This window comes from Meleagris gallopavo, chromosome 12, assembly GCF_000146605.3.
Source record: "Meleagris gallopavo isolate NT-WF06-2002-E0010 breed Aviagen turkey brand Nicholas breeding stock chromosome 12, Turkey_5.1, whole genome shotgun sequence".
NCBI lineage: Eukaryota > Metazoa > Chordata > Aves > Galliformes > Phasianidae > Meleagris > Meleagris gallopavo.
In genome coordinates this window covers 3619024-3645325 of record NC_015022.2, presented here as the reverse complement: position 1 = coordinate 3645325, position 26302 = coordinate 3619024, and the positions used below count along the sequence as shown (strand labels likewise).

Below are 26302 nucleotides of genomic sequence, written 5' to 3'. Positions count from 1 at the left end.
TTTCAAAATCAAAAGCAAGTAGAGTATTAATAGCCCTTATCTACTGAAATAAACAATACAGCTAGTGTCCTAAGAATAAATAACCTTCCTCCCAATCTTGTTTTCTATGTCTAAAAGACAAGGAAGTCCCATATTACAGATTTCACACAAATTAAAATTGTTGCTGGCACTAAATCCACCAGGCCAATGCAAATCAATTTAGATTCTAAATGAGATGGCTCAGTGACCCACATGACCTGTAGACTTTCCCATCTGGTTAAATTCATCTCAGAGTAATTATTCCCACACAATCTAAATTATTGCTAGCTGAAATTCCTCTGTCATTGACTTCAAAGATGAACTTGGACTATATGATGTGATCAGAATTCTGCTGCCTCTTATTGCTAATTCAGTCATACTGTTATACCAGTTGCTGAGACAGAAAAAAAACAAGGGATTCAAGTCTGAACAGAAACCGTATTTTCATCCCACTGACACCACTGGTTAGCTAGGGGCCATTTTCAGTCCTTTCCTAAGTTGATTTCTCAAGAGAACTGCTGGAGAATTACCGGTATTGGGCTGGGGACAGCTGCCACAACAATGCCAATGGGCTGAGGAGACAGAATTGCAGGACTTCCATTAGATATACTAGTTACACCATTGGTTGCGGTGCCTTCTGTTTTCTTTGCTGGAGACTCTCCTGGCAAAGGAGACTGCAGTTTCTGTTCTTGCTGCTTCTTCTGGATCTTACGCTGCAGCTGCTGCTTGGCATCAACAGGAGATGACAGAGTTTTCACTTGTGGTTGAAAGGAATTGCTTTCAGCAGTAGGTATAAAAGCTGAGGGCTGGGGAATCCCTTTTATTCCTGAATATAAAAGAAGAAGAATTAATTATAACAACATATTCCCTGTCTGCTGTAGTGCCACATCTGTATCCAGCTGCACAGATACATGACAGGCATTTCCACAACCGTTCAGTGAACATCTCACCCATGAGAACATCTCATACTCAGTTCTCCTCAGTGTTTCAGTTTCTTTCCACATTTGAGGCAAAGTCTCTCCCCGTTAAGCAAGCTGCATGTTAGCTGCTAAGTACTGGCATCTTGTTTCTAGTAAACCCAAATAACAACTTTTGTTTCAGCAAAATCTAAAAGCAATGCATTTCATTTAACTGACAGTAGAGGGCAGTGGATATGTTTCAGATGAACCTTTAAAATTCATCATCTACCACATTTTTGTTTTGTTATCTGTACTGAAAACAGTTTTAAAATCTTTCCAGAAAGCCTTTGTGTCACAAAGGAGCAGCTCTGAAAAGAGGGTATCTGCATGTAATGCCAGAATGGATCACATCCAGTCTTTGAACAGTGAAAGAAGGGCAAGAAGAAAAGTGACAAGGGAGAAAAACAATCAATCAGAACCATTTTAAGGGCAATTATTTGTGTTTAGATACCCAGTATGTGTTCAGCAACTGTCTTCTGGTAGTCCACCCTCCCAGCAGCAGCCTGCATGCACCAAGAGAGCTTGAACACTGCAACATCTCCACTTTATGCTTTCAATTCCTTCTTCACGGAGCAGTGAAATGCCCCAGTGTATTGCAATTACTGGCAAATAAGTGACCTATGTGGGCTGAATATTGAATTTATTTAAAAAAAAAAAACAAAACAACAAAAAACCCACAGCCTTACATTTGAGATTAAAAGCTTTTTTTCCACAGTTAATAGACAGTGACATTGTAGTTCCTTGCAATAATGAGGAATGCAAATATCTTATTTGCCATTCTAGACCATAGAATCTCTCCTGAAATGACTGCCCACAACGCACTCCAAGCCCCCTAGGGATTCACTGGAAATAAATGCTCACTTCCTGGAAGCACCAGCTTCTTTTGAAGGAGTAAAGGGAGGGAAGCTACATGAGTCAGAGAGCTATACATATATATCCAGATTTCCTCCTGGCAGCCAAAGAAGAAAAGCAATGACAATCAAGAACTGTCACCATCACCTGTCAGTTCCAAGCTGGAAAAAAAAAATCCATAAGGAGGAAGAAAATGATCCAGCATGATCCAATCTTCAGCCCTGGCCATCAGTCTCCATTTGAAATTCCAGTCTCAAGCCAATAGATTTGCCTTGGTTCAAATACATTTTCCTAAATAAGCCTGAGCAGAACTTCTCTGAGGGAAGTTGGAGGGAGATGTTGTACATGTGAATTTTCCTCATCTTTCACTGTTGTAAAGTACCACACACACACAAAATATCTATAAATGATTAAATAACGAATTCTGAGAATGATGGGAATGTAAAAGTAGATGTAAAAATGACATCATGTGCAAGCTTTTTCAGAGACTGAACACAACAGGTATTCCTCTGATGTAGCAAAAGTACAAATAAACCCCTCTCTTTACCTTGAAGTCAGGTGCTGGAGTCTGTCACACAACTGACTGCAGACGGGCTCTCAGAGCCCCTTAAACCCTTACTTCTAAGATGAAGAATTTAAACAAACACTGATGTGGTGGTGTTACTACCTGACAAAGATCAAACATTTCAGGAAAATTTGCATCTGACATACCAGAAATGCTGATAGGAAAATCTGCTCTAGAGAAAACGGAAACAGATAATTGTTTTCAGATTAAGACAAGCTATCAGAGAAACACAGCTACATCAGCAGCACGACTACAGAGCCCCACTATACTGGCCCAAAACCCAGATGAAGTGAAGTACAACTCAGTACAATTACTCAAATACTGAAAACTAGCAATTCCTTTGAGTGCTTTCTAATACCCGCGTCCTCAACAGAGGAGTTGGAGAAAACCACAGTATCAGTTTGGGAAGACAGGTTTTTCCATCCAAGTTCCACCTGCAATTACTGCAGGCTGTCTCCCAGGAATCACCAGTCAGCTGCTGACAGCACTGCACACACCTTCCTGCCTTTGGTGCAGCAGATGCTGATAGGAATGGGCCAGGATGGACTAGAAGACCCAAATCCTGTCTGCTTACACTCACAGATTAACTCCTACTTTTCATTACCTCAGAGAACATAAGCTAGAAAACTGATTTGAACAAGACCACCCAGATTCATTTCATTAATTATTTACTTGACATAGGATTTCTTGCTTCAATTTTTCTGTTGCTAAGGTGTTTACTCAACTGTAAGCACTTCTAGAGAAGTAATCAGGTTTCCAAAGTCTTCTAAGTGATCAGACCCCAGATAACCTATGGTTCAGACTGACTGTTGTTATATTGTCACTTCAAGGCCAATCGAGACTTCCCCTCCCTCAGGTAGTGAGCTGCTCCCAAGAAACACAACTCTGTTTTGTAAGACATTTATACCCCCAGTCTTTAAAAGAAGACTATTAATGTGAACCTAAACTTCAGCAAAAGATTGTCAAACAGATGACAGTGACACAAAGTAAACCTCAGAGCACGAAAGGCTAACATCACAAAATAAATCTGAAACCACTCTTTCTTTTCATCTCTCTATGCAGCAAGAAAAGAGTTTACAGCAACGTGGATGGAAATAATGTGAATGCATCTGCAAGACTCAACTGGTGTCACTGTTTATAAAGTTTGCCCTGAAAAGAAATGCTTCTTCAGAGATATTACCAACACGGTCAACAAAGGACTAAGCCATCCCTCCTCACTTCAGCTAACACTCATGGGAGAAGACAAGAACAACATGACCTGAACCAGGATACATTCCCACTCAGAGCAGGGAAGACAACATGCATCAATCCCTAATGGTCCATGACTGCCCAGCCACCTCTCCACTCTTTCTTGCCACACCAGGTAAGACTAAAAGAAGTCCCTCCCACTCACACTATGTTACTCCAAGGAAAGAAATTCCCACCAATTCAGAACTCATTACCTGCTGGTGCCCCTGCCATTACAGTTAAAGCTGCCATTGACTTGGTACCGATGTAGTGACTTTTGACAAGGAAACGAGCCAGTTCCAAGACTGTATCAAAAGGCTGGCTGAGCACTTTCTGGGCCCACTCACAAACAAGCCGGCAGGCTGCAGAGACAACTTCCTCATCAGCACTTTGTAGCTGTCCAGATGGCTCTGTCCCATCCAACTAAAACAAAGAAAGAAGGTTACTTCAGTAATTGAACATTATTGAAGAGCAAAAACAAGAAGAACACAGAGCAAACGATGATGAGAAACATGCAAGTTGAGTAATTATGTTCACATACTTCCATGAAATTGGGAAAACAAGATCACAACATCAGCAGTGTTAAAAATGAAGCATTATTGCTTGTTTCCAAAGGTGCTATATGGAGCTGACTTTTCCAGAAGAAAATGAGTGAAGATACTAACATTCAGAGCACCTGCAGCTGATTCTCCCTACATCCATTGTCTTATCAATTCAGCAGTCATTTACACAGGAACTGCTTCTTTCACAGGAGCTCCTCGATGCTGAATTATTATTTTAAATATACAGTAAAACCAAAACAGGATCAGAGTTAAAAACCATAGCATTAGCATTCTCTACGAATTTGACAGAATCACCAAACAATAATTCAGAAGCTGAGCACTGTAAAGAAAACGTTAAGAACTACACAGCTTTTTAATTTTCTTTAAAAACTTCAGATTGTAAAGATAACATAATAAATGTTAATTTGCACAAACATGCATGAATAAGCAAATATATACCATACCCCATCTCCAGTTTTATGAAAGTCAAGGTTGGGCAGTGTTGGCATATGCACAAAAGCCTTCTTCCTCAGTCCACTGTAGCAATATGTGATCAAGAATTAAGGTCTACATGACTTCTGCTTGTTAGCTGGGGGTAAGGAGGTAGAGCAGTAATTCCTCCAATACTTCTCATCTGCAAACTCATCAAGAGATCTCAAATTTAGTGCCACTAGTACTATAAGCTGGCTTTTTTCCACAGCATATGCTCTGACTTCTTCATACTGGCTGCCTATTAGCTGATGGCTAATCTATGCCTTCATGTAATTGTGTATTGCTTCACCCTAACAACATGTTTACCTACACTATGACATCATCAAATTTCTGGGTACTTCAGGCTTCCTAATAAGTTACAGCTAAACAGGTACTATTTCTGCATGCCCTCTGGGATGGACTATTTCTCTACCATGGGTAAGAAAGAAAGGAAGGAGATTTCAAGTCCAGGCACAGGCAACAAGACTGCAGTCAATGGAGAGAGGAAGCACTTCCCATCCTAGAAGCTATTGCTCTAAACTGTCTTTCCTATTTCAGGAGGTCTGCTCCATGCAATGAAGAAAGCAGGCTCTCCCTTTCCCACTGCAGGACAACTCACAGGTAAGTGCCTTCCAAGTCTGAAATCAGCTTTTTTGGCTGCTTCCCAGTTGTCCTCTACTCTCCTTCAAACCATGGATTGAGGAGGTGTAGTTTTATCAAAGATCTGTAGAACCTCTTAAAGATCTTTGGCTTTACAGCCAACTTCTAAATTACTGGTGTGCACAAGTATAATGCAATGAGAGCAGAAACGTTTTGATAATTGTGAATTCTACTAATAAAGTATTAGTTACTGCATATATGTGAGGCAAGTTCTTTTACTCCAATATCCCTCTTTACACAAATTGATATGACTCCTCTGGCTCCTTGCAATTAAGCATTAAAACCCAGAAAGACAGTATAAGCTATATTTACCTTATGACTTAACGCTATAGTGATTAACAATTTTTTAAGAATTTTGGGAAAGTGTCTGCATTTTTTTTATTTAACATTGCTTCTAAATTTAGCTGATAATTAAGCCATAACGGCAGATGTTCTCCAGGCAAGTGCAGAAGTTACTGAGAAGTGTTCTAGCAAAGGATATTTTGATTTGCCTCTTGTGCCTAGACGACGAGCCTTCATATTTGGAAAGACGTTTTTCATTATCTTTCCAAAGTCAGCAGCACTTAATGGGTGGTAGCCAAGATTGTCACAATAGCTCCTGCAACAAAGAGAAATAAAACGTGAATGGAAGCAAAGTTAATACAAAAGGCCAGTTTACATCTCAGACTCCATCAAAGAAAACACTCAAACCTGTCCATATTTAGAATCACATATAACATTAATGAAGCTATCCACAACGAACTGAATACATTAAAAATGTATACACAGAGCTATTAATACCATAGCTTTTGCCTTGTTCTCTACTGAGTTCAAAGACAAGTCATGTGAAGATTTAACAAGTAGTGGCATTAACTAGAGCACAGTTAAAATATACTCCATAACTTAGTCTCAAGTTTATGCTTCAATTCATTTATTTTAGGACACAATAAAGGCAGTGACATTCTCTAGCCAGAAGTATGGCTCGAGTGTGGTAAGGCCTGAAGTCCTGCAGGAATATTTGGTCAGTGATTTGTCTGTGTCCAGACAAAGATTCTGCATACACAACTGCAACTTAATAGAGCTCAACTGAACTGAATTTAATGAAGCATATCTTCCCATAGAACCAGCTTCGTCTTTATACGGCTAACAGAAATATGTACTGAGGAGTTAGTCCTCTTACTACTGTACAAGCAACTATCTGCCCACATTGAATTGTAAGGTCTGTTTACAGGCACCCTTATTTTAATTAACAGACCCCAATTAACAGATTTCAACTGCCTCTGCGTGTGTAGATGTGTTCATCTTCATATAACTAAGTATACCAATCTGGTAACAGAAAAAAAAAGGCAACAAAAGACCTAATTTTGCCAAATTCACTGTTCTAATAAAATGGGCATCATTGTCTGTCTAACACTCAAAAACAGCAGGAGTTTTGTTTCAACATCTATTCATCTATTTCAATGCCTGAGATACTTAAAAAAAATATCTCCTTTAGGCAGAGAACAAATATTGTTCATTTCACTGCAAAATGTGAACGTTCTGGAAAATCACAATCATGTGAAAGCAGAAGAGAAAAATGTGAACTGCTCTGGAAGGTTGATCTACATAGCAAATGCTTAAGGCTGCACAAATACATGAACACTACTACATATTGACTTTTGTTCCAAGTGCTGTGTGGTATTTCACAGATGTTAGCATGCTCAGGCCCAAAAACATACAGTAAAAACACTCTCATTCAGGCTTCCTGTGGTTAGAGTCAGCACCATAGCAATGACCTCTTTTTCTCGAGAGGTCCTGAAAGAAATACACAGAACCAAGCTATCTCTGAAAAAGAGGAGTGATTGTATACAGTTCTGTGTGGACACCACAGCAAGACAGCAGGAAAACAATCACTTCATACCCACATTGCCCACTGCAATAAGTGGGATGCATAGAGCCAAATATATCACTGCTCATCAAGGGAGAAAGAACAAAAGGAAAAACATGATTCCTGAAACAGAAGTTTCACTCCCAGCATCACCTGGCAAAAACAGTAACGATTAGCAAAAATGTTTGCACCTAAGAAGGCCAGATGACCAGATGAAAGGTCTTCACTGAAAACTGTAGCAGTATAAAGAGTAGGATATAGTTTTGAGGTACTTCCTCTACGTTTCCTCTATGCAAATACTGGAGCAGGTATCTTCTGCTTTCACCTTGGCTGTACGTAGGTATCTTCCATTTGGGAAACTCCACCATAAATGTCATGATTTTGCTGATGAAGAGCAATGCTTACACTAATTGCTTCTAACATTACCCTACAGAGCTTGTGCACCCCTCGCTCTCCCTAGCTCTGTCCAAAACAAAGGCTGCCCAGACTTTTGTTTCTCCCTCCAAAATGCAAAAGCAAATGCAGTGTAGTTCAGATGGTAACTCCCCCTAACCTTCACAACAACAGTGACAGACCACAGGAAAAGAAGCTGTCAGTGGCTGTGGAAGCTCCACCCTTGGAGCATCAGAGACAAATTTGAGTGGGAAAGGTGCTTGGTAGGACTTCAAACACCAGCCCAAGACAGGCTCAGTAAAGCAGGCTACTCGAGGCTTTGCCCATTCAGGTGCAGAAAACAGGCAAAGATGTTTCATGTCCTCTTTGGGCTACCTTCTAATATTTGATTTTCCTCATTCATAAATTATCTGAATAAGGCCCATGAAACGTCAGTGTCAAATCCCACTTTCACTCAGGGGCTGGATCAGGTAACTCCAGAAGTTTCCTCCAACCAGTTCAAGTTTCTGTATCAGATTCCAGGAAAATTTGTACCCAGTGTTCATTTCAGTGCATGCAAGTCACAGCATCTGGATTCCACATTTGTTCCTTTGAAGTTAATACAAACAAATACTTCTCCTGCTTTCCTGCACCTTCTTAGGAATTAAGTCACTGCTTCATGCATAGTGGTGTCCTAGACAGGTCTCTCTGCTTTTTCGTTTTGTTAAATCTTGCATTTCACCAAGCTCTGTTGGATTTTAAGTTTCCCCTGAAAATTCCTAGAAGGAGGTCCCTGTCACTTACTGATACTGATTACAGGCCCTGAAGTCTCAATTACCAAGTAAAGGAGGGCTCTCCAAATTCCTCTGCTGTAGTCAGCAGTATCTTTGACTGAAATTCGACAACGTCAGCAAAATAAAACCTTAATCGTGCTGGTTTGCTACCAATCAATGAACTTTAAAGTTAAAATTATTCCCTCTCCAGGAAAATAAAAAAACAAATAGTTCCTCAAGTGAAGCACATCTGTTTCAAGACAATTACTCGCTAGCAGCAATAAACATAGTTATATGGTCCCCTTGTATCCACATTCGGAGTTTCTGCAAGACTGTGATTTCTGAACTATTAGTATCATGTAATTTCAGTTTTCAGACAGATCATTCCACATGGCCCCTCTTCCTCCTCCTGCCTTGGCTGAGAATCCTACATGTCCATCTATGATCTCTCATTGACTTGAGAGCAGGAATTTCTTCCTCCCCTGAAGCTCTTATCTCTGCCACTTGCACTCTTGGCACACACTGAGCCCAGGAGCTGCTGTGCTTATTTCAAGGGTGGGTGGGGAAAAAAATGGGGGATGGGCAGTCTACACAGAGACCAGAATGACAATGGACTTGTGATTGCCTATGTTCCTTTGTACAGAGCTCCCCAACACAGTATGCTGGACAAGAAAAGTCCTTTTTTTGGTAAGATTTTCAAATTAACTGTACTCTAGACATAAAATACAGTGGGAGTGCTCTTAAATTAATCCTCCAAAAAAGATCAACCAGCTAAAAGCCAATGAAGACAGTCAGACTATGCGACTCAGCTTAATTAGCATTCTGGGCAAAGAACTGGATAAAATGGTGATAACAGACTGCACTGAGACAGAAGGGTCACAGCAAGTCTATATATACAGCCATTCAAAAACAGCCTTGGAAAGAAGTGGTATAATCACCCAATTCTGTAATATGTGGAGGCATCATTAAAACAAAGTGACTGGGGTATTACAAGAAACACAAAATGACTTGATACGAGAACAAAAAAAGATTAAATAGTTCAAAATGCAAAACAGTGCAGAAGAATTAACAGGTGCTACTGCTGTGAGGTATGCACCCATCAACTAGAGGTGGCAAAAGATAAAATGGATCTGTTAGCCATCTTGTTATTATTTACAACACATCCATCACAGCTGATAACAAGGAGGATACAATTTTACAGTAAAAACAGCAGCATTACATGAAGGGAGTTTCAGTCTTGCTGTATGTACAGGCAAAATCACACACAGAATATTGTACACCCTTTACTACTCTGTTAACTCTGAGTTCAATACAACATAGGTGCAAAATCATTATGTGTAGTAACTAAAAGAGAACCTATTGCATGAAACAAAACAAAGATCTTTGCTTATCCAATCCACCAAAACAACCGGTTTCTAATAAATGGGTTGGAAGAAAGAACTTTAGGAAGAGGTAAGCTCTCTTTAAGCTGATGAACAAAGCTGGCACAGAAGAAAGTTATAGAAAATCAGGTAGGATTTTGGTCTGAAAACCAAAGAAACAGAATTCCACATCAGATTCCTAAGAGTAGTGAGAGAGCTGGGAAACTACTGCTTTAGATTGAGTTTGATCAGCTTTTAAAAGGAGTACATAGGTAGCTGTCAGACAGCTATGACAGAATACTCAAAAACACAACAGGTTCCATCCTGTTCCTATAAGGGAGCTTTATACATTGTCAGTTAAAAGCATCTTGTGTCTTTCATTTGTTTAATCTGCATAGTATTTCTACACCTACTTCCCTCTTCTGTTCTGGCTTCTGAATATTCTAACTTGTTAGTTAGCATTCTTAACACCTCGTACACATACAACCTATGCATCAGGTGGCATCAAGCAGCCCAACAGCCAGTAAAGCAAGGATTAATGATTTACAGACCAGATGAAAGAGATGGAGGCTCACTCTAAGATCTCTTCATCAGTATTACGTGTATGAAGTCAATCTTTAGGACACCAAATATGGACAACATGACTTCCTTTCCTTGTGTCTCTTGCAGCAGCAGCAATGTAGGTAGACCCAGGTGTTTACTGAAGACTCAAAAAATCATTTTGTAGAAAAACAAGCATTTTTTTCTGTGTACCATCAGACTCAAAAATCTTAATTCTCTAAACTCAACTAACTCTACATCTGGGAGTTTCCAGAAGGGTGTTCACCAATAGAAAAGATGCCAAAGATACCTAAGTAAAACTGACTTAGAAGAAAATACTGAAAAGATTTCGTGGGATGCAGTACCTATTCTCTGCAGACTACATAACATGATAGGCAGATCATCATGAGTCCCCATAATATTTTCCAGATTGTATTCCCTTATCACTCCCCAAGGAAGCTGGCAGAAGTACCACACACGTCCAACAGAAACACAGCTTCTTACAGCATATCATAGTACCAACAACAGAGGTGAAACAGCTTTCATTTACCTCCTTCCTGAAATTCAGCTGCAAGTTTTGAATCTTCCCGCGGGCTTATATTATGATGTATTTCTCATTTATTTTACCCCTTTCAAGAAGTCAGTGTACACATTCATTTTTACTTAGAGATGTGAAATTGCAGTTAAAGAGTAAGGAAACAGAAAGAAGAATCACTGTATTGAACTAGTTCAGAGACAAAGGGCTACTGAAATATAAAGAAGTTGGAAATGCTACTGACACTTGCTAATGCTTGATATGTAGAGAGGAAGCTTCTGTTTTTCTCTCTTCATAGAAAGAAACACAAAGATAACAGAGAAGATCAGTATTTTTCTAACATCAATTTTGACCAAAATTTACAGCAGGACTTGAGACACTGTTATGATGCAGCTATCTTTTGAAGCCTTACAACTTTGGTTTATGTATGCAGAATGTGAGCTCATGCAACATCTATATTTGCACAGGGAGGAGAGAAATTGTAAATAGTAAATAAGACAGAAGTAAAATTTGAGAGGACTTAACATCCCTCGGTAAACAAAAATGATTTATCAAAACTCATCTATTTATAATGCCTTGTTCCCCTCTTCCCACACCAAAGCTATTCCTCCTTTGCTGTGCACAAGAATAGCTCATAAATACACTCACAGAAACAAAATTTTTAAAAACGGAACAGATGCTTTCAAAGGAGAACAGATTCCAAACACTTGATATTTTCCTGAATATTTGCTTACCACCCTTATTTTGTCAGAAAAAAAAACCCACAATACACAAATACTCGATGCAGCTATACACAAAAGCCATCCAAATTTCACACTCAAAAATCTGTAGACGATAATTTTTCTGGGCATCTGCAGCTTGGCACAGCATGGAAGCCAAGCAGACAATAAATTATTAAATAAGAAATATATTTAAGAATAACGCTTCCATTTCTCTCCTGCACAGCAGCTGCCGCTGTTGCTGAGTCTGTGTGAGCAGCTCCTGCTCAGGGATTGGCTGCCCTGACACATCTGTGCTATTGGCTATGTTTCCAGGCTGCGTCACTATTCAAGTCAATAGTGAGATTTCAGAAATAGGTGTGTGCATGTTTATCAACCCCAGGCAAGCTAATGCCATCGTGCTTCTGCTCAGTCAGAAGAAAGACAAAAACAACCTCTACCAGAGAGAGTTAATTGAAATGAGGTATTCGCATAACGCAACACTGCAATAACAACTAAGGGCTGAATCCTGCAGGCGCTTGTGAGGAGAAGGGAGTCAGCTCCTTGGAAATTATTATAATCATCTAGATTATGGAATTATTCATACTAGATCATAGATCCGTTATTCATCTTCAGGCATTTGGGATTTTCTCCCCTGTGGGGAATATTCTCTAAATGAATTCAAATCCAACTTCTATCAAGCATCTCGCTCTCCCTTGCTCCTAATTGCTTTCTCATTACACGGTAGCTTCGAGACTTGACAAAACAGACTCACAGTGGCCTTGGTTACTGTTTTCATGCATATTCAGAAATATTGTGCTTCTGCAGAAATCAGGTGCAGTAAGTCCAGGACTTGCACATTATTCTGGAGAGAAAGGTATGACTGGCTACATCTTACAACCAAAAATCCACCTTTCCGGTGTGAACAATTCAGCTCTTTATTCTCATTAAGACAGTCACTTACGTATATATGTACATATAATTGGACTAAAATGTACTGTAAAATAGTAACTGGTGCTTTTTCCCTGTGCCACTCTGCTCAGAAAATAAAACGCACACTCATACCGAAATTTTCTTGTTAAGGAATACTTGTCTATTTATTTCAGCACAGGTAATGCACAATTTGAACAGCGCGGTCCAATCTTCAGCAGCAGAAATACTGAATACACCTCACTGCAGCTAGTACGCTCTTAGTTACACAGGTACTGAAGCACTGAAGGCCTTGTTCTTCCATGTGCACTTGTACACGTATAGCAACGGAGCACCTGTAGAGCCAGTGTAACAGAACTACTTACAACTTGCTAAAGCCATATGTATGAACTCAGTTTAGGAACACTCACTTGTACTCATCATAAACCTCCTGTTTGGGAAGGGATGTCTCGGGGTGCTCTTCCAAGGTATTCCGTATCCAAGAGAAGGCGTGCATCTGCTGCGCACGGCTGGACGACATGGAGATCTGATCACTATTGAAAGAAGAAACAGCTCTGATGAAGGTTTTACTCTGTAGTTTCTCCTCCGTTATAACTGCCTGCTTACACAAGCAGAGAAGTGCCAGAGACAACAAGAGTCAGTACCTCACTACTCAGCCCCCCTTTAAGGCTTTGGAAGGAATACCTCCCCTCCTTCCTGTAGGATTTAACAAAATAACTCCAAACTCTCCTTCATGACTGATAAACAGCTACACACAGAGAGTGGTGAGCTACAGTGCACCTGTCTCCTCTCTTACATTGTTTCTGCTGACCTTGAAGGTTTTCCCCATTAAGTCTGCTAACTGCTTTTTGCACACACTCAGCAAACAGAGTGTTTCCTGTAGGCATGTGTCTGTCTATAATCACCCTACTGGGAACAGATACAAATTTCATGATGCTGTCATCTTCAGATTGGTTTTCTACGTCTTCCTTTAGTCAAACAAACGCTACAAGAAATACCACTTGTTCTTTTCCCCACCATCAAATTAGCATTCCTATATTATCACTTCCTACATAAAATGTGAAGGAACGATCACACACTGCAAAATATACTCTTCAATGGGCACCTCATTTTAGGATGTTTATACTTACAAGATATTCAAGAAGTCAAGACTGAAAAATTTAAGATCTTCAGCAAAACGTAAGTTCTTAACATTTGCTAAAGACAGCTTACACTACCAAACACACCTTATAAATGCCTGCCCAGTAGGTAAGTGTACAGAAAGTTAAGTAAGTTTACAGTACTAGCTGCTCACCTTTAGACACAGCCACACACCTACCTTTTGTCTCCATTGTTGGGACCCGAAGGCAGCTGAAGGTAGAGGTAGAGTTTCTCTAAGTCTGTAAACTTCTCAACTTCTTGCTAGATAACAAAGGTATTTTGGTTAAAAACAAAAGGAGGTGAGGAAAGAAAAAGCAAACAGTAAAAGTGGAGCTTGACAGTTAACAACTGTCATCCAGCACTATATTCCAAAAGAATGCATTTTTAAACCTGAAGGATAATACTTATGTAAAAAAAAACACATTACTGTGAGCAGTGTGGGTCTAGAACTACGACATTTTTTTTGCACATCGCTGCATGCTAGAAAATAATGGTCCACAATACCAGCTCTACAACACTGTTGCAAAACTTACACAACAAAAGCAAAACTTGGAGGAACTACAGTAACAGAACACTTTTGTAACCAGTTGTGCAACCTGAAAGCTTTCCTTACCTTCTCAAAATGCGTATCAAGCCCTTTTGAGAATACAGCATCAAAAACCAGCTACACTATAACAGTGTAGGAGGCAGGCCTGATCCTGTGACACACAGCACTCTATCAATAGCTGTGCTACAGAGTTCAACTAAGATTTTTCAATATATACATTATTTCCTTCCTTCAGATATCAATTACTGCAGAGATACTGAAGAGAAGCCATTCAGTTACCAGGAATCCCCATGATGCTCCCTCTGCAGAGAAGGCACCTGAGAGTCAAACACAAGAGGGAGTTGCACCTGGTGCTTGCCTTGGGTCATCCAAGATCAGCCACAGGACTCTGAACTAGCCAGCCTGTTCAGCAGCACTGGGAGTTAAGCCATGCAGTGAAGAGTAAATGGGTTCTCTCTCAGGAAGACGCTGCTTGATGTGTTGCACCACCAGTACAGAGGTTAAAATGCTGAGAAGAACCTTAAAGTCCACCTTGTTCCAATGCTCCTCCCAGGGGTAAGGACACCACCCACTACATCAGGTTGCCCAAACTTTGTTGCTTTTAGTTCGAAATGGCAAACACCAGAGAAGCACAACAAAGGACACGGTTCAGGGGAGATCAAAGCTACATCCATGCATCCATGTAAAACAAAGGTAACACCCTGATGACTCTGGAGCAGAGGTGAAAAATGGTTTCTTTCTTCCAAAGGAATCTGCTACCCTGCAACATGAAGGGTAGTTTTGTCCTTTCATCAGAAATTGCAGTAGTTGTCTCAGTGCCCACTGCAAATGAAGCAACTTCTCCTGCCTCCCAGCAGAAGGAAGGGGCTACAACACAAGCTCTGTGCGAGCTGCACAGGTACAGCAACACAGGCCCCATCTGACAAGCCCCTGGTTCAAACAAGATCCACTATTTACTTGTATAAAAGAAATCTGGCTGGGATTGTTTTAGCAGTCTTTTTCAAAGTGTGCCAGCAAACCAGCAACTCATCAACAAAATCACATCCCAAGAGCTAAGGCAGCTGAGGACTTTGGCTTTCTCAGTATTCTCAGCAGAGCAAGGCAGACAGTAACACTGTCCCACTGGTTTTTCCTCAAGCTCCCTCTTCTCCACAGGCAGCACTTTCTGCACAACTCCTCCAGCTTTCAGCAATGGCAACGTAAAGTCTTGGGGAGACAGAACCTTCTATGGAACGGGGAAAACAGCCAGGATTCAGAGGAAGCTCATGGAGGTAATCCTACCTGGGTGATAATTAGATGAACCTAAGCTTATTAGATGCGACCAAATCTATTTAGAGAAAACCATCTCAAAGCTGAAGAAGTTGCACCAAAGGGATGGAATGCAACAGCACAAGTTAGGAAACAGCTTCCGGTTAAAAACTTCTAAGCTTCCCATTCTGTTTAGGCTGTTTTCTTGGAACATTTCTAAAACTCTCAAAACTTCTTTTACAACCTTGGTAAGGACAACTTCCTCTCAAATCTCAGCTGAGATCCACCAGTTCTAAGTGGTAAGGCTCCAGCAAGTTCTGTAGTAACTGCTACTGTGACTGCTCCAAGTATCAAAACTTTTCTTAATGCGATCAGAAAGCATTTAGGCAAGCAGAGGAGCATTTCAGCCATCCTACTGACTAAGAATCTCTGACCTGGGGGGTAGATTCATTCATCCTGAACTTCTCCTTGTCTCGAGTTGATATGAAAATGAATAAAAATACAGCACAATACAATACAAAATATACTACGAAAATAGGTCAATATCATGTTTGGCAGAAATTGTAATTGTGCATTATGTGGAATGGAGTGGAAAAGAGTCAGAGCATTAAAAAGAAGACTGCAGTGCTGGCATCATCTTGAACAAATTCCCCTTTGTGTACGCACTTAAAGTTCATGCTACGGTACTTTTATAACACATACAGAATGTAAAATGTCTGGGGAATCTTTGTTGACGACTGAAAAGGATCTAAGTAAACTTTCTGCTTGAAGTTACCTGACCTTCATTGACTGGTTCTAATCAAATCAGATGAAGAACATCTCATTCTCCAGAAGTTATTTATAAACCATACTTCTTGGAGCTGCATTAGAAAGATGCACAGGGGTGCTAAACTGATTGCATGACTGAGGTGTGAAGCCACCACAAAGCACCACTCTGCTATTCTTGGTCTTCACACATTATATTTATCTCCTGTAATTGGAACCACATCAAAGAAGGAAGATTCAGTGAAGATGGGGAGCAAACAGCATTCTTAATTATTTTTACAATTTGGCTTCAGCTTAACCAAAAAATGCATCGAATATTCAAAATATCTTACTGATCATAGACAGAAAAACTAAGGACAGAAAAACTAGAAATTTCAAAAAGCCTTTCAGTAGCATACAAAAGAACAGAAATCTCTGGAATTTGTCTTTGTTTTGATAGTCACCAAAGATGGACAAATCCACCAAATAAATGCACAAAATATGCAGCAAATAAACTAGAGATCTGCCTATGTTTGTGCACCAGCAGACATATAGATCTGGTCCAACTGAATATGATACAGAATAAGGACCTCTAGGAATGGAAAAGTCTGTTCCAACCAGACTTCTTGCATGAGTAAACAAGCTATACAATAACTGGGCTTTAATTCACCTTTTAAAATTGTATTTCACATCTAGTTCCATTGTGACATTAAACAAACACTAATTTTTTTTATGGCACGGAAAAAAAAAAAACAAAAAACAACAAAGATCAGTTTAACATTGAATGCAGATAAGAAACACAGATAGACAGAAATACAAATTAACCATATTTGTGCTTCAACTGGAGAACCTGAGTTCAGTTGAGTCTCCAGAATCACTCAATACTGCTTAAAGATTCCTGACCTTGATGGAGTGGGTATTTCTATCTGGGTTTCTGCAACTGCTGACCTGGCAGATCAGAAATGTTACTGAACGTCCATCTGAAGTCATCAAAGTGAATTACCATGGGAAACCCCAGATTTTATTTTATTTTTTCTGTTTTGTTTTTTTTTTAAGAAGATTTAGTTGGGCCAAATTTAAAATAACACAGCAGAATACTACAGTAAGTAACAATTAGCAGAGTTACAATTCTTGAATGCTGAAAAATAGCATTCAAATTTCCTATTGCTACAATGAAAGTAGAATTACAGTTATTTCTGTCCTTGGGTTCTAGTGAAGATGAGTTGAAGGCTGGGGCATTGCTGCAAGCTTTCTAAAATACTACTATTTTAGAGATCATGGACTGATCTCAAAATTCCCTATTTTCTGCATTTCCGTGTAACCATATTCTAAGTAAAAAAGGCAATACAACTTGCATCTACTGGCAGACTGGTTCTAAAACTTGTCATATTTCAAAAGAACAAACATCTATTATTTAACAACCAGACTAAGAATAGCAGATTAGTCAAGCAATCATCTCCCCACTGTGCAAAGAGAGAAACAAGAAGCAAAGGTTAAATAATTTGCTCAAGGTCAGAGGCTTTGCTGAAAATACAATCAAGACAGAAAATAGCAAATAGCTGAAATGGAACCTATTATCCTAAAGAGCTGCTAATAAACACATTTGGTATGCTTTCTCTGAACAGAAGCCGAAACATATTTCAGGTGCTAAATATTCCAAACAAGTCCTAAAAATACATGGCAGCCTCGTACTGACAGCCGCCAAGTACATCTGCCAAAGCTGCATACAGCTTCTGCCTGTTTCCTGAAGGGCCAAAAAGTGACAAGCTGCCACCTTCTCTGCAGTGGGACTGAAGCAGGCTGTTCCAGCAGCAGTTCGCACACATTGCTGCCTCCTGCACTGGAATTGTTCAGGCCATCAGCAGCTTTGGCTTTCACAGCCATTGATCCAGCAATCTCTCACCACCAGTGCTGATCTCTTTTCAGAGGACTAAGGAAAGAAACCTTAGCCTCTTGCTAAGGAATTACGTGGGGCATACCATTCTTTAAATCAGGTTCAAGAGTTCACTTCGTATGTGGCAACAAATGCAACAAGTCAAGTCATAAGAGACTTCCAGACATGTTTACTACAGTTAAAAGGATGTTACAATGAATTTTTAATGGCTGTTTACACCACAATTCTTGCTAATTACCTCTTTTTTGGGGATTGCACAGCATATGATGTGCTTATGATCTTCCAGAAGCTGACAGCACGTCACAGAATGTAAATGGTGCAGTATAACAAGAAAAAGGCAGATAACTTTGGTCTCTTGTATGAATAAAATTGGCAGTTCTGGTGCGAAAAGTTACACTTTTTTCTGTACTGCTCTGATGCTAGCTACCTACACAACAGAGACCATTACCCTCACCTTTCCTTCTTCCTTTTTCTCTCTTTCTTCCCATCTTCTGCTGTATTAGGCAGCCAATGTCCTAAGGAAGATTTGTGTGCTGCTTTGGCACACTGTGGCTGTGACTGCTGCTACCAAACAAATGACAACAAACTCAATCTGAGTCTTTGTTTCTACTGATGTTCATTAAGGTTGCTAGCAAACTGAACAAGCTTAAAGGCTTTATGCCATCATCAGTAGCTTTCCAATAATGTTTGAAAGCTGGTCCCAAATTTCCTTTTTACAGCAATAAATAATAAAATAATAAGAGGCAAGGGATGGGCACTGTTGGTTTATATTATGTGAGAATGATTCAGAGGCCCTGAAAGGATTCCGATCTGAACCAAACCTAAGGAAGTGCACTTAGAGGAGGTGTTCTGAGCCCACAGCATGGGGCTCAGACCCTGTAAGCAGCCTGGTAATGGCCAGCTCTGAACACCCTGCTCCTAGGACCACTCTGACAAACCCATACATGCTTCACCGCAGAGGCAACCTGCCCACCTGCCTCACGCAGACAATAGGCCTGCAAGGAAACCCCAACCAAATAATTTACAGCTAGACAGTCACAGCCTTTTAGATTAACATACTTCCACGTTCTGTCTTGCAGCTCACAGCTTTCCAAAAGCATGTAAAACGCAGCAACCATATTGGAAGGATTCAACTTCATTTTTAGTTCTTCAAACTATTCTGATCTTAGATTTTGCTTTCCCCAGCAACCTGATCAGCATCAGACCTACCTCTGCTACTTAAGAGTGGCCTTCCCACTGTTGATAGAACTCCCTGAAATTCATCAGCAAGAACAGTCCTCAAGTAATTTCATTTTCTTAAAACAGATCTCGAAGAAGCAGCTGACAAATACTGCTACTTTCTTATTCCTTCTCTGATGCTACTTAAGAACTTATCCACACTTCTTATTTTTTACTGCAGAAAAAGCCAGTGTTAAAGAGTTTTACAAGAGGAATTTGCCCTTTTGCAACTGAAGACTCATGTATAAAAGATTTTATATTCACCTGTTTTGTGTCCACAGATGCCACTGAGGAATAAATAGGACAAAAATGACATTTTACATCACACATTTAGATGGATGCATCCAAGAATTCTTTTAAGAATAGGTAAAACTAGGCTCAAAGTTGCAATATAACAATGAAGCTTACTTTAAACTTCTCGCCATGATAACTTAAGACCAAATTTTAAGGGAACAGAATTCAGTGCTATCTGAATTAGCCTGTGACAAAATGACTTTAAGGAATGTTCTTATTCAGCTCAGCCACACAGCTGAACAGATTCTACATGATAGTATCCAGATGGCTGTCTATGTCATCTTTTTATCTCACCCGCTGGTACTTATGATGAAATGCCAAAGGTGGACAGTCAGAATAAGCAGTCCTTTCCAGTCTTGAGATTTATGAACTCAGACTCTGATTTAAGGAAAGCAACCTGCTCCCTATTAAATACAAACAAATCCTTTGAGCTTGTCCTAGATATTTGCTTCCCAGAAATAAACTCTTATTGCCGCCTAGATCTTGTTATTTAAATGCACAAAGGACAGACACATTGATGTATTTCAAGGTCTTTCCTTCTTAAAAACAAAAAAACAGCCCAAACTGTACATCTGTACTAACAAGACCTGTAGCACGACTCTTTTCTGGGCAAGTATCAAAGATGGTGTTTAGAGGTTAAGATTTAAACAGATGAACCAACCAATCTGCCAATTATTATACCAGCAAGGTTTTCACAGACTAGGACATTAGTCTGCCACATTTTGAGTAAAGATGCAGCTCGAAACAGTTAATTCCTTAAAATGTAGTACTGGCCATGAATTGACTATTTCATGGAACCCACAAGAGCAACAATCATTAACAGCCTAAAGAGCAATGGAACATGATGGCACAGTTAACTTCTTGCAGACTCTGATCCATGAAACGCAATCTTGCATTTAACAAAATCCCATTTACAAAAGCAGTAAGGCACCCTTCTAAGTCATATCTATACTGACAGCCTCTACAAGGGGAAATCGCAGCTACTGCTGCCAGTACTGGAGGGCAATACTTCCCCAGGAAAGGAACACCAAACCCACATGATGCATTCTTCTGAACACATTTAGTGGTAGTACCCTGAAGTACTGCCAAGGAACAGCTTGATAATAGCTGTCAGTCTCTGGAGTTATCTATTTTGGTCTTACAGTTTTATTAAATATTAAAAAGTATTCAGGAGTTGTACTTACCAAAATGCAGTCCACTTTAGATTGTACAGTTTTGCTAGACGTGAGGGAAGAAAGAGAGAACAGAAATCTTGAATTAATCTAAACAGTTATTATGAAAATATTACATATTCTAGCAGCTACCTCTATACTACAGACTTAATATCCTGCTACAAAATCTCACATTAGCCTGCGGAAGAATATTTAACGTGCAATCTTTCAGGTAGAAATCATGGTGAATCCAACAGTTTGTTACAGTTCTTGCTGTTTTGTTCTCTTGCATAAGGCTCATATTTAAAACGAAATACTTTAGCAACTAGGAGCTATTATCTCAAGTTAGAAAGCAGCAAAGATGGATGTCACTACTCCTACTGGAAACTCTTCCACTTTTCAGATGTACTTGTTTATCTGTAAACATAATTAACACGTCCTTCTCACCACGCTTCATTAAACCCACCACTTCAGTGCATTTATTTCTAGCTTCCCAAAGAGCTGCCAAAAAGCAGATACAACTGATATCCCACCATCAACCTATGGAGGAGTTTTCCACTTCTATCTCACTACCTTTCAGTTGGTTTATTAAAAAGACATTGGGCAGGGGCTGAATTCAAGTTTGTCACGAATGACCTCAGTAAATGCACCAAGGAGTGGAATGAAACTTGCTATACTTAAACATAAACACACCCATAAGCAATTCTTGTACTTCTCAGAATACTCCATGTCACATGCTTTGACTGACTCCGTATTAGTTGAAGGCATTTAATCATTGCTCTGAGCAGGAGAATGAGCTTTAACATGCAAAGATCCTTGATTTTCACTGCTGGACACTGACTGATTGAGCTCTAAACAATTTCCAGGTTTAGGAAACATTTCATTGCTAGTAGAATAAAAGATAACTTAGCCTTCTGTTAGCAGAACAAAATATCTTTCCAGTTATTTTATTTTTGTAGACATGCTACCCACATACAAAGAAAGACCAAGTAAGATACCTGATAGATATGCTAAAATGAGAAGAAAGCAGAACAAATGGCTCCAGTGTTTGGTTGTAATAGGAGCCAGAACTACTCAATCTACATCTACTGTTACATGAAGATGTTCAAAGAGGCAGCAGCTCAGTTGTCCTCCTTCAATACAACATCACATTTTGAAACCAGAAGTTCTAAAATATGACCTGCAGAAACTGCTATTACTTTCACAAGAACTGCATATGGCTAGAATGACAATACAATAAAAAACATAAACAGGTAAAACCATATGACAAGCCTGCTGAAGCTCACTTGTGTAAAGATGATCAGATGGGTACATTTGGGAGGGAAGCTAACTACTCGGGATTTGTGCTAGAGACAGTAAAATAGAGGTTTTTCCTCACCTATGGGAAGTGGCTCCCATCTACTGCAGCAACTGAAGGACGCTCAAATGTCACCTCACTTTTCATAAACCATCATCAAACTACAAAGTCAAAGGGCACCAAGCATGGATACTTTCTGCTGCTATTAAGAGGTATAGCTGCCTCTGACTTGAAGCTGACCACCCAGCTGCTCCTACAGCGCTGCTCTCACCCTCGCCTGCACCCTGCCCCAGTGCCTCCAGCAGGATTTCACAATGCCAGCACTGCTGCAGATCCACAGCCTCTCACAAAGCAGCAGTTATGGCAGCAGGCGATGGGGCTCAGGCACATGTGTCCACTTTTGTGGACAAACTTTTCTATGGCTTCATATGACAGCTTAACACAGAAAAGCAGCACGGAGGATAAAGGGATGCAGGGTATAGGTGCACCCAACTCAGTTGAAATACAGCCACTACTCCACAGATTTGGACATAACATTTTGTGCTAGGCTTTTCAGGAAGGCGTGCTTTGCCCAGCACAGTTGACAGTCGTAGCAGATCCTGCCAAACTGTACAAAAGCATCCCCATTTGCATTAATATGTTCTTCCTGTAAAAAGAAAGAGTCAAGCTGCCAGGAGGCAGCTGGGCAAGAGATCCGTGGAGTTGTCCTTTTATCTCCAAACATCATTCTGAGCCAGCTAAATGTAAATTCTCCGATCCAGTTGTGACCTCCCCTTGCACAGCACTGCAACAGTATCTAGAAGTAACTGCTAAAGAGCAATATTTGGACCAGTGGATATAATTTCCTGTTTCTTTTTCTTTTTAATCAGCTGGTTGTGACATCTTAAAAGGCAAAGGTTTTATGGCTCAAGCAGTGGTATTTATTTCAAGGACAACTTTTTCACCTCCAGCTCTGTACTCCTTGGTACACTGGAAGGACACTGTTGCAATCTGTTACCAGTAAGCAGATGCTTTTTTTCATCCTAACCAGAACTCAGGCTAACATAGCCTGACTTCATACCGCCTGTGTCTAATGACATCAGTACTTCTCATATATCTTCCAGTGGAGTTGATCAGGCAACAGCAACCCTGAGGAACGAGTTCTTTGACTGGGAACATGCATGGACAGTGACCTTTGCAATGCACAGAAAAGCTCTGCGTGGTGCAATTTTAAGATGTTGCATCTCCTTCTCATCAGAAGAGAAAAGGCAAAACGACAAATGCGGTGAACTAACAGCCATCCTAGATATATTTGCCAACTTCATTTATTTCTCTCCACTACTTCCCCTGCTTATTTACAGGACAGATGTGTTATTGAAAGCTGACAGTTTTCAACTCTAAAATAAATAAGCCTGCTTCTGTCCCTGCCAAATGCATCAATTACCTAATAACTTCTTTAATTACAGAAGCCACAACCATTGTATTCAGTTTTATAGACACGAGATTCAATTTGGTCAGCAGCTTTGAGAGACTTCTGGCAAGTTTGTTCAGTTAGCCCCCTACCACCAGCAACCACAACAGCATGGCTGAATCAGACCCCACATGTGGAGCTATTTCTGATGTTTGGAGGCTATCACTCACGCACTTTGCTCCATGTCTAGTAACAGTGCAGGAGAGAACCAAAAGCGATAGATATTCTCACTACTGAAAATAACCATTTCAATCTATTAGTGACCCAAGCTCATCAGAAAACTAAAAATTGTAAAACTGGAAAAAAACTGGAAATTTACTGCTCCTTCTGGCCATTCTATGATTTTATGATGAGTGGTTTACTCAGTGGATACTACCAGGAGTGCAGTCTAAGTTCAGCTCCCTAAGTTCAGCCCCGCTGCTCACAGAAACGTGTCTTGAAAACTTCAGCTCCGACCCAAAACACCAGTATGAACTGAAGAGCTCCCCTCTAAAGAACTACCATTAGCCATCAGGTAGAATGCTCAAAAACAAGAGCCCAGCATTAGTTTAAACAGCACCAAAAAGGGGGTTATTTAGCCTGTGCTTTACAGAAGCATGACAGCAGTCCCGTGTAAAGCCTCCGTGCTTCACAGGAGAGCTGCAGCCCCATATCCTGCCATTAAATGCAAGGGCAGAGACAGCCTTCCTGGAAAGCTCCTCACCAGCACTTACAGACTCAGTTTCTGACTCAGTCTTTAGGCCCAAGACCTTGGATAGATTCTTGCACATTTACTTTTGAACGCTGCAGTAATCTAAGCTCCTGAATGCTGCAGCCATTCTGAAACTCCTGAAGTTATCTTTGGAGGTGGGGGGGGAATAGTGAAATCAGACTAAAGCATTTCCTTAACTGCTGTTCCATCTTGTGCCAAAGTACGCACGTCTGCTCTCCCTGACCTATTTGTGAATTTCTACTCAGAACAGCCCCCATTTTAACAACCCTGTCTTGGCAAGAGCAGAAAGAAGTGTGTGTTCTCCGCTCAGGTGCTCAGTTAGGTTATTCTGCACTGAGGGGACATGGAGAGGAGAGAGAAGGTAAGGGGAGAAGGTAAGGAGATGGAATTTTTTTTTCAAAGTGGCATAAAACTAGATGTTGCCAACCTTACTTTAAGGAATATGCAGCTGAACTATGTGAGCAATATGGGAATATCTTGTTACAAGAGATGGCAGAATTCAGTTGCTCCGGGAACGTTTAGTATTTCCTCAATGTTGCAAATGGTAGAGGCCATATAATCACAAGGGATACAAAAACTCTTGTGCCTGTGAGACCAGAACGAGTTGGGGGAGGTAAGAAAAGCCCTAGAGCTGAACTTACCCCCCAAGTGGAGGAAGGTGTGAACAACAGCACAACTCTAGTTTGACAAGATTCAGGAAAGAAGTGAAGCTACAGCTTATAGCAGAAAAATACTGTAGAAGTTCAACTAAAGAGCCTTAGGAAGCCCACCAATACTTTATCACTATGGCTTTAATATCTTCAGTGAATTTGATACAAACACTGTGTATTCTCTTCAGCTCTGTACCACAACTGTTTGCATAAACTGGAATACCCTCCTGAAAACACTCGATAGCCTCAAGTATGGTACACTGTAGACATCCTAGGAAAAACATTATTATTCCCATCAACTCTAATGCAATTTATGAAAAGGAATGGCCTTTTGTAACTGCTCATGGCTTTATGATACATTATGAAACCAGGATACAACTCCTGACCAGACAGGAAGGGTTTCCCACTGCAGAGCTTCCAGTACATGTGCATGAAGCTGCATTATTACCTGACATACACTATGCAGTAAGAAAACTTGCAACTAGAAACAAATACCCAGTGCATAGTTACCGTCATCATTGTTAATAAGCTAACAACTCACATAAAGCAACTACCATCTCAGACAATTAATAAAAAGCGAGAACAGGTTTATAAAGCTCTAAAATAAGCTTCCTTTGGAGAAGCAAGTGGGGGAAAAAGCCACAAGTTTTTTCTCTTAAGAGTTCAGCACAAAACCAGCAAATACTCAGTACACCTCCAACAAGGGCCAGAGATAGAGACTGCTCAGCAGCCACAAGGAAATTTCCCAGAAGCTCATTTGTAGCCCATCTGTACGGGAACGTGCTGTAAAACAAGCCTTCCTTATGAGAATGGAAGGCACGGGAGATAGCAGAGTGCATGCCATGAAAGACTTGCTTTCACAAGTCAGTTACTCAGCTATGAAAAGTCTCCATTTCCACTACATTAATCATTCCCCAACACAATCTTCAAGGGCTGTCTGTCAAGCCACTTAACACCAAGGGCTAAATGAAGGTTTGAAAGGCCGCTTCTATGGTGGAACAATACCAAGTAAGCAGCACTTCCAGCCTCCCAGCACAGTGAGCGTGCTTTCTCCCAGCCACAGGAGGTATTTTGGTGCTGATAGCTACCAGGAGCTCTGTGGCTTATTCAACTTTCTGCTGCCTCTTTGCCTCTTACAAAAATCCAGTGAGCTCTCAAGGATTCCAGTGCTAAACATCACCAGCGCAATTCAGTGAAAGTCATCTTCCAGAAAAGAGATGTTAAAATAGAAGGGGTAATTATTAACCTGAACACACTCCCTTTTCAAAAGATTTGGGTATCTCCTCCAGAACTCTGATGACATCACAGAACATTTAAAAAGAAATCCATGTATTTCTGAATGCTGGGAGAAACTGCTCAGAAGCAGGATTGCCAACCACACTGCAGTAAGAGGTACTACCAAACACTCCCTGCACTTCCTTCTTAGAGTAACAGCCCTAAATTTATATAAGCTTCAATTCAGAATCATAAAGAAATGTTAAACTGGAGCTAAGGATCTTCTAAGGAGAAAATTATGAAAACAGCCGCCTATGTCTTTTACCCAATTAACATCCCAACATATGCCACGCTGCACTGTCTGGCTTGGATCATACTGATAAAGAAGTAAAA

General features: G+C 40.3%; 1 protein-coding gene across 1 annotated transcript in view; it reads right to left on the bottom strand.

The window, feature by feature from the left end:
• RFX7 (regulatory factor X7) overlaps positions 1 to 25973 on the bottom strand; it is a 32789-nt gene extending 6816 nt beyond the window's left edge. Inside the window, exons 1-8 of the mRNA XM_010717259.3 lie at positions 25941 to 25973; positions 20619 to 20652; positions 13668 to 13750; positions 12760 to 12882; positions 5776 to 5892; positions 4628 to 4712; positions 3837 to 4044; positions 549 to 844 (exon numbers count right to left, since the gene is read on the bottom strand). Of these exons, the coding sequence (XP_010715561.1) occupies positions 549 to 844; positions 3837 to 4044; positions 4628 to 4712; positions 5776 to 5892; positions 12760 to 12869 (816 nt within the window). The 5' untranslated portion in view covers positions 12870 to 12882; positions 13668 to 13750; positions 20619 to 20652; positions 25941 to 25973. The remainder of the gene's footprint in view (positions 1 to 548; positions 845 to 3836; positions 4045 to 4627; positions 4713 to 5775; positions 5893 to 12759; positions 12883 to 13667; positions 13751 to 20618; positions 20653 to 25940) is intronic.
• Positions 25974 to 26302: the final 329 nt, after the last annotated feature.